This window comes from Gavialis gangeticus, unplaced genomic scaffold (genome assembly GCF_001723915.1).
Source record: "Gavialis gangeticus isolate Ggan-Ray unplaced genomic scaffold, GavGan_comp1, whole genome shotgun sequence".
In the NCBI taxonomy this organism is placed as follows: domain Eukaryota; kingdom Metazoa; phylum Chordata; order Crocodylia; family Gavialidae; genus Gavialis; species Gavialis gangeticus.
This window is the reverse complement of record NW_017729031.1, coordinates 43,366,259-43,375,373: the sequence shown is the minus strand read 5'-3', so window position 1 is coordinate 43,375,373 and position 9,115 is coordinate 43,366,259. Positions and strand designations below refer to the sequence as shown.

The following is a 9,115-nucleotide window of genomic DNA, read 5'->3' as shown; positions in this document are numbered from 1 at the left end:
TTCCCCTAGCGCCCCCTGGCATGACAAGGAACAATGGACACAAATTATTAGAGAGTAGGTTTAGATTAGACATCCATAAGAACTACTTCACAGTCAGGGCTGCTAGGAGCTGGAACCAACTTCCTAGGGAAGTGCTGCTGGCTCCTACCCTGGGGATCTTTAAGAAGAGGCTTGATGACTACCTGGCTGGACTCAAATGAGTCCAGTCTTTTTCTCCCGCCCAGGCAGGGGGTCAGACTTGAAGATCTACAAGGTCCCTTCCGACCCGACTTCTATGATTCTATGAAGGCAGGTTAATGCCTCTGTTGAAGTTTGACTCGCACACAAAATGAGGAGGAAGCACAGACTAGGTTGATGCAGTGCAAGAGGACTGACGTGATAAACTGTACAAAAGTAAAAGTGACAGCCCTGGCCTAGGGGGACAGACGCACACACATGCATGCATGCATGCAATCCAAGAACTGGCAGACATGTAAAAGTGACAGGAGACAGACAGGACCTGTGAAAGGACCTTAGCACTTCACACTGGCCAGGACTCCATGCAGAAGACGAATGGTTAAATTAGGCATGTGTGTTAAGCTGGACATGTATGTTAGCTGTGTGTTGCTTTCAGGATGCATTTTCTTCAAAATCATTTGTTCTGAGCTAACGGTCCTTGACTTGAAGAGCTGGCTGGATGCTGGTTGACCCTGTCAGTGCCTCCAAAACTCTGTCATTGCAATCCTGTCACTGCTTAGTGCCACAGAGCTGAGCAGATGCCAGATGTGCTGAGGCAACAGTAGCAAACTGTAGGCATCTGCGGCCCCAGCCTTGAGGTAGCAACTCCTGGGGGTTCCAGTTGGAGAAAAGCAACACCCCAAGGCCTATGAGTCAAGTCCCCCAGAGACCATGAGGGGCTCAGAGGTTCAGCCAGCTCCAGAACTGGAACATTTTTTTTTCTGGTATTTCTAGACCCCCCATCTGCTCAAGAGCTCAGGGTTTGCCAGACTGGCTCAACTGCTAGCTGGGGATCCTGTCTTGGTGACCAAGAGCAGATGCTTCAGAGGGAAATCTATGATGGTCAGCATTATGAAGCTTCTGCCCATGGATGTTCTTTGCGGATCCTTCTCTTTGCAGACAGGCCACAGGCACTCATCTGCTGTGGACTCTGTCCTAGAGGGCAGGGCAGGGCAGGGCACCAAGGGCTATAGTGGGCACTACTCAAGCCATACACTCTTCTGTCCACACTCACAAGATCCCATTTACCTGCTTTGGTGGTGATCTGGGCTCCACCGGCCGTCATGAACTCGATGTTTCCCAGCTGTAGCGTGCCAGACAGAAGCTTGAAGATGTCCCGGACCTCCTCTGTGCTAAACTCCATCACCTTCATTGCAGTCTGCTCAGAGCCACACAGACAGAGTGATGTAGCATCATGCAAATGGACACCAACATCCTGACCGTTCAGCTTAGGGCTCAGGATCACAGGAACTCGGGGTGGGAGAGACCAATTCAGGATCACCCAACCCATCCCCTGGGCCCACCTGAGCATCTCTCCATGTTCATTAGACCTCCTTCTCCCCTCACACCCACAAAGAGGCATATACACGTGCACACACTTTACATCCATCTCTAGGACTCTCTGCTTCTGGGAGTCCTCCCACTAAGTTTCTGTTTTGCCTACATCAAAATCTCCACTCTTCAAAAGGTGCTGATAGCTTTCACTTCTTGTTTCCAGACTCCTTGATTTTAGTACATGAAATATGCTTTTCAGAACTTGTGCGTGCGTGCACGTGCGCACACACACACGCACACCCACACACACACACACACACACACACTTCTTCCATGTTTCCAGGACAGAGTCAGGAAGTTCCCATGCTATGCACTTTAAGCATTGTAACCAGGTCCCCCAGCTGGAACTGCCACTAGTCTTTGCTTTCCTCCTGCCTTTGTGTGCTCAGGAGGAAAGCTCCTTTTCTCCAGTCACCAGCCACACAATCCAGAACAAGCAAAATGCAAAAAGGTGGCAACACACTGCATCTCTCTCAGCCTCATCAGACATGCTGAGCATTTTGTGCTCCATTTCCCCTCTTGCCTGGAACCAAGGGGCTCCAGCCATCCTGGGCACTGCAGCAACTGCATCGCGCTCTCAGTGACTCACACTTTCAGGTCCAGGTTGTCATTCATTTTCATCTGCATAAGTATTCTTCTTCCACTTACATTTTAATTAAAAACCCTATCCAAGAGGGATAACCCCACATGGTACCAGACATAAACCCTTTTGGGTGCAACATAATCACTCCAAAGCACTGCTGTGTGACTGCACACAGAAGTTTCCATGAGGTCTAGGACTCACCATGACCTTATTGAACATCTCTGCATCATTCAGGTTCTTGTCATTCATACAGCCAGACTGGTTAAGGTAGTGGTAGCTCTCTGGCTCTGAGAGGGACAGGGCTTCTGCAGTGAGCCAGCCCCAAAATAAGAAAAGAGACAAGAGAGAGGTCAGTTCACATGGAAAACAGGCACCCACAGGTACACCGAGGCTTGTGGACATGAGGGTTCAGTACAGCTGGGATCATGACTATTCTCAGGCCAAACTTCATGCAGCCATTACCCAGCCACCCCGATCCTGGGCTTCACTTCTAACCCAGGGGGACCACTTCTCTCTTTGCAGCCCTAAGATGATTTCAGCTGGCAGGAATAGGTCAATGTTTATCATTATATCAACATGTGGGTCATCTGCAAATTTTTATCTGCAGTTACTTTTATATTTATTTCAGAATTACCAACTAAAAAATATGGTACAAGTTGGGACCTAGTACCAAGCACTGAAGAACCCACTAGAAGCTTCCACGTTCAGTGACAATTTCCACTGGGTTAAGCTGGGTTAAAAATGAGCAAACTGACCTATTTAATTTGTGTTTTATTGGTAATATATAAGCCCAGCTTTTATCATAAGAATATTATATGGTACAAAGCCAAACACTTTACCAGACTCTGAGCCAATTACATTTGCAGTTACCTTGGTCAGCCAAACAAATTAGCTCATTGATGAATTAAATCAGGTTCTTTTAACAAAAACCTATTTTCTGCAAATCCTGTTGACCCGCATTAATTTTCTTTCCATTCTTTAAGTCTGTATTAACTGAATCCCACACCAGTTTTTCAGTTTTTTTTGGGACTGATGTCAGATCAATCAGCCTGGAGTCACCCAGGTCATCTCATTTGCCCTTGGTGAAGATGGGCCCACCCCAGACCCCTTCCATCTTCTTGGAAACCCTCCAGAAATTAGGTTCCCTACGGGAAGCCACTGGTAAGGGTTGGGATCAGGACTCCAGACTCCCAGTCCTGGAGCCAGTCCGCTAGACCACTCTCCTTCTCATTCCCAGATCATGAATAGACAAAAGAGCAGCTCACAACATGCTGTAGCCTATCCCCAGAAGCCTTACAGCAATTCCAAGTAAAAGTCCTCCTTTTGGTTCTAGAATCTGCTAAATCCCATGCGACTCATCCCTGCCATGGGCTTTTGATTGGTTGGAGAAGGGGCAGAAGGAACAAAATTACCTTTCTCCTCACCAGCAACACCAGCAAGCAGTGCATAGAACACGTGGTAGTTCCGCTCACCTGGGTTCTGGTGCACCACCCGGTTCTGAAACGGACAACACAGGAGGCAGCTGGTTGGGTTGGGAATCCAGGGTGGTGACAGCAGAGAGACTCTGGGAAAGCAACTAAGGCCAGTATACCAGTGGCAGAAGCAAGGGGCACAAGGCCCTTGTCACCCAATCCACGGTCCTGTCACCAAGCATGAACCAGCCTCTCTGCACTTACCTAGAAAGCATGTTGGGGCAGGAACCCCTATCCAAGCCTTACCCCTGAGCACAGCTGATTCTCCTAAGCACAAATAGGTGGAAGGATGCTGCTTAATACATGTGCATGGAACTGTGCTGGCTAGGAGGCAAGAACCACCGAAGGCCCCTCTCACGCACAGCTCTTTTCTCCACACCATAGGACCCAGTCCATGTGACACAAGGATGGGGGCTCATAATAAGGAGGTCAGATCTATGGCACAGTCCATTTTGCTAGAATGGAGAGCCCCTCAGGGTGTGTGTAATGCCATGGATTTCACTGCTGGATCCATGTTTTGATGGAATCTTTTAAGACATGTTTTTTGTCTGCCAACAGGGGACTGTGCCAAGGGGTGCAAGGAACAAGGTGGCTGCTAGTCCTGGAAAACCTTTTCTGTAAGAGATTTTAATCCCACAACTCTCTTCACTGCCCTGGGCTTCTTATGAGAGTGACAACTGACCACACGAACAATGATTGGCAGGATCAGGCCCCCAGGTATTATCAGTCGACTCCATGACAGGGACCCTAATGTGCCTAACAACATGAACTCACGAGGAGCTGATCTAGGGCATGCCAGAAAAGCCCTGGCTGTGCGACAGGGAAAGAAAAAAGTGCTGGAAAGGCTGTTCTGAAAGCTTAAGCCGAATCTTTTGTCCTGTTCTTCATGCTTCAAAGGCACCTAAAATGAACTCCTATCGTGTGCATCCCAGACACTTAAGAAAAGCCAGGTTTTGGAAGATAGAACTTCAAATTGCATCAAGTTTATGTGGAAGCATCCATTTAAAAAAAAAAAAAAAAAGCTTATTTTACTGGCTTTGGGCTGCTGAAGGCATCAGCCAGGTCAGTGTCCCCACAGGCAGCCCTTGAGAGCTGTGTACTATTACAGAATCACAGACTCCTAGAGCAGCGGGGCTGGAAGGGATCTCTGGGGAACATCTAGTCCAACCCCCTGCCTGAGGCAGGATCATTCCTATCCAAACCATCCTCATCTCAGCTATTACTAAAGCGACAGTCAACTCTACCACACAAACCACAAGGCAACCGGTCGCCTCGGCCAAGGCTCTTATGCACAGATGTGTCCCATGTCCTTTCCTACCTTCTAAAGGTGCTCAGCAAGGATCTAGCAGCTGAAAACAAGCCCTCCTCAAGGCCGGGGGTGAAAACCCAACAGTAGCCACATCTGTCAAAGTGCACCTTCCTACTTTCTTTGTTCTGGGATGCAAAAGAAGGAGCAAGAGGACCCGCTGAGAGGGCGAGGGGAAAGAGTGCCCTGACACATCATGTTAACATCTCCTGTGTGATCTCCAGGGAGGGAGGACAGGGCACACACTAGCAGGGAGCCACTCTGAAGAACCCCCACAGTCTGCACACGCTGGGAGAGAACGAGCTTCCTGTCAGCATGATGCCTCTGGGCCCAGCAGCAAAGCACCAGCTCCCCACACCTGCCAAAAGCAGCCGATGTGAAGTTCAGGAGAAAGAGGAGAAAAGCTCCTCAAACCTGCTGCAGCTTGCTGTTCATCCCAGCCCAGGCTGCAGCCGAGCCAGACATCAGGATGGGCAGCTCTGAAAGGCCCCCGTTCTCCCACAGAAAGCAATGGTGTGATGCTCTGGTAGCAGACCTCCTGCACGCTCATTTGGAACAGCTGTGGAAGGAACTGCGCCTGCAACATCCTGACAAGACGATGCCTTAACTACAGCCACCAGCACAGCAGCCAGCCAGCAGGTCCCAGCCAACCAGCAAGAGGTGTCCCTGCTGCCACCACGGTGAGGATCAGGGACAGGGATGAAGGAGCTCTCCCCACAGTGTGAGAGCAGGGGGCTTGCCCAGCCCTCGAGGTGATGGACAGACACAAGGGAGGATGGTGGGGCTCCCTCAGCCACGAAAAGACTCACCTTCTCCAGCAAATCTGAGCAGCCAATGAAAGAGAAAACAACTTGCCAGTGCCCTCACAGCCCAATTTCTGATGAATGCATTTCCAAACCCCCAAGAAAAGGATCTGAAGACAAGGAGCCATGCACCAGGTGACTCAGACTCTGGGGAAGCCAGGAGCATTGTTTTCAGCTTTCCCTCCCTCCTCAGCATCCCTGATCATCAGGTGTCCAACTTGCCTAGAGCAAGGTATTTTAGCCCAATGTGTCATGTGGCAGCCGGTAGCAGAGCTGACTCCACAACTTGCGCCAGAGTCTTCAATCTGCCACATGCTGTGTTCTGGGTCACACAAAGGAGTTGTACGGCAGCCCCACACACCCCTATATGAGTACAAAGGGAAGGAGAGTGTATGTCAGAGCTGTGGAGGAGGTAGGGGCAGGCCAGCCAGGGAGGGGATGGGCCACGGCAGACCAGAGCTCAGCTACCTCTGGCCTTCCCTGCCTCAAGTCTGGGCTGCATTTCTGCACTGGTACTGGGCAGGATGCAACTGGCTTTCAGCAGCCACTGATCCCCTCTGAGACCAAGTGCATCCTGATCACAGTTCCCCTAGAGAATCCTCCCCTGCTCCCCTGGGGAGCAGTGTGAACCATGTGATAACAGGTACGTGCCATAAACAAGCTCTATGGACTTCAGGGCCAGTCCGAGGACAATAAAAGCCTTAACCCTGCTCTGTGCAGTGCATGGACAGTGCAGGTCAGCAGCAGCTAGAAAGACTGAGCAATACAGGCATCCCAGGGCTACACAGCAGATGCACCCCTGCCTATTCCAAGGGAGGTACAAAGTACCTGCTCCTGTGAACCAGCTTTGCAGGGGTACATTGCTTGAACGGAGCTTGCCAAGCTACTTCCAGTTGTCACTAGTCCCTACCCATCTTCCTTGTGTGCCAGAAGCAGGGAGGGCAACAGGCTCCTGGAGGAAAGGATACAGTCAGTGACTCGCCCACCCTGGATGTGTCCATGCTGGGAGAAGTGCAGCTGGATGAACTTGCCGAAGCGACTAGAGTTGTTGTTATATACTGTCTTGGCATTGCCGAAGGCCTCCAGGATTGGGCTGGGGAAGGAAGAGACAGGGACATAGTTACTGGCACCCAGAACACAACAGCCCCACAAGGACTCAGCCTTTCATCCCCTGCACCAAATACTCTCAGCATTCTCAGCATCAGAGTCACCACAGCATGAGATGAGAGAAACCTGCAGGCAAAGGAAGCAAGGAGAAGTGAAAGGCCAGCAGCGCTGGTGATGACACCTACCAAGCAGGCTGAAAGACCTGGACCTGGGGTAAGTCAGCAAGGGTGACCAGCATGACTGCTGCTGGGCCCTCCCATCCTTTATTACCCTGGAAACCTAAGGAGGTGAGATGATGCTTTTAGTGGGGTGGTTCATGCAGCACAGCCCTGCAGGAGTAAACAGGGCACCTGGCAGCTTGAGACAGTCTGACAAGGCACAGGAATGTGGGGCAAAATACTTCTTTTCAGAGACCCGTGATCTTCACGTCCATTCAACAAGGACAAGGCCTCAGCTTTTGAGGTTTCAGCTACAGACCTGCATGTGCTCACCTGCAGGGAACCTGGGGAAGCCAAGGGGAGAAAATCTGGTGAGAAGGGACGATTTATGCCAAATTAATTTGCTTTGAGCAGATCAAGGGCTGCAATAACTGCTGGAACTTCATCCTGTTGGCCTAGGACAGTTTGTCACTTTAGACCAGGGCGGGCAATTACTTCCGGCGGAGGTCCACTTACTGAGTTATGGCAAGCCATTGAGGGCCACATGACAGGTAGCCAGGGGCAGATATTAATTTTCTAAATTTTTTAGGGGACCCATGGGCTGGATAGAATGGCCTGGCAGGCTGCATCCAGCCCGCAGGCCACATTTTGCCCACCCCTGCTTTAGATTAAGACTGGACTCCAAATGAACTGAGAAATCACTCCCTGTGTGTGTCCAACCTGCTGCTGACAGCACTATGCTGTCCCTTCCAGCTCAGGGGGATTCTCCAGCTCCAAAAGGGTGTTAAAAACCTCAGTCTGGTCAGGCATCAAAGGGCATCATCTTGTTTTAGGAAACACCTTTCCAAATCGGCCTCCCAGCTGCTGCAGCCAATACTGGATTAAAACTACAGATCAATTCTTGCTCCACAAGACAATCCCCATGACTTATCAGCAGGGAAAGCCAACTTCACTCAGGCTGATGAAATGGGACCAGGATTAGAAATACCCAATACAATAGTTTTAACCAATGCAAAAACTAAAAGCTTACTAGGCAGAAGCGAGATATAGGCAGACAGACAAGACCATGTTGTAGGAATGCTCTATAAGTGTATAGTTTTTACCTTAGTTCCTACTTGAGCATAAAACACATTGCTTGGATTTTAATGGAAAGGGCTGCATTACTATCATGAGACAAGCATGTTTTGAAATACCTGCATACTGCCCACGGTCTCCTCTGTGCAGCTTCGCACAAGACAGAAAGTACATGATCATTAAGAAGTTAAAAGAATCTTTCCAGCCTACAGCGTTCCTTGAGATCAAATGCCACAGGTTGCCTTTACCCTGGACATGGTCCCCTGCCTGCAGGCACTGAAGTGTGAAGAGCACCAAGAGGTTGAAGAAATGACATGCCCAAACTCAATCCTACCTTCTTTGAAAATCAGGCTTTGAACAGGGATGTGAATGAAACTGTCACTGCTTTTTGAGCTGCCACAGTCCTTAGACTCAGAATCAAGCCCCATAGTGATGAGAGCTGCGCAGCACAGCAAGAGGCATGGCTCTGCCCGTGGCACTCTCAGACAGATCCTGGCCCTGCAAACCCTGACACGCAGATATGTTGGCAGAGCAACCCAACACCACATGCACATGCCCAATAACACACTTGCACAAGTGTAGGGAGAACAGGGTAACCTGAAACAAGACAAGCATGAGACTCCTGACAGATGTTCCAGTCAAGGCACAATGGGATCTGATGAGAGATCCAAACAACTTCACTTCATGCCATGTCACACTTGGCCACACATTCAATTAATGGCATCATAGTAACCAGGCACAAAGTTGTTTTACATTTTGGATAAAAACTCTTGTGGCTTATTCCTTGTTTTATCATGTCATTAACCAATTGAAAAGCGGACCTCTTTAACCAATTCTTCACCTCCGTTTTCTTGTGCAGGGACCGGGACTTCCCTGCTGTGATAAAAGCCAGACTTGAGGGGATCGCCTTCAGACCTCAGGTTGGGGAGGACCGGGTTAGAGAGCTTCTGGAGGGGCTGGACGCGTTCAAGTCAGCGGGTCCGGATGATCTCCACCCCAGGGTGTTGAGGGAGCTAGCTGGGGTTATTGCAGGGCCCCTGGCACGGCTCTATGAGCGATCG

The 9,115-nt window shown here is 49.9% G+C and overlaps 1 protein-coding gene across 1 annotated transcript in view; it reads right to left on the bottom strand.

Moving 5' to 3' along the window:
- Positions 1 to 9,115, bottom strand: part of LOC109301498 (unconventional myosin-X-like) — a 173,254-nt gene that overhangs the window by 140,404 nt on the left and 23,735 nt on the right. Inside the window, exons 5-9 of the mRNA XM_019522687.1 lie at positions 6,684 to 6,808; positions 5,722 to 5,735; positions 3,547 to 3,631; positions 2,336 to 2,439; positions 1,246 to 1,375 (exon numbers count right to left, since the gene is read on the bottom strand). Of these exons, the coding sequence (XP_019378232.1) occupies positions 1,246 to 1,375; positions 2,336 to 2,439; positions 3,547 to 3,631; positions 5,722 to 5,735; positions 6,684 to 6,808 (458 nt within the window). The remainder of the gene's footprint in view (positions 1 to 1,245; positions 1,376 to 2,335; positions 2,440 to 3,546; positions 3,632 to 5,721; positions 5,736 to 6,683; positions 6,809 to 9,115) is intronic.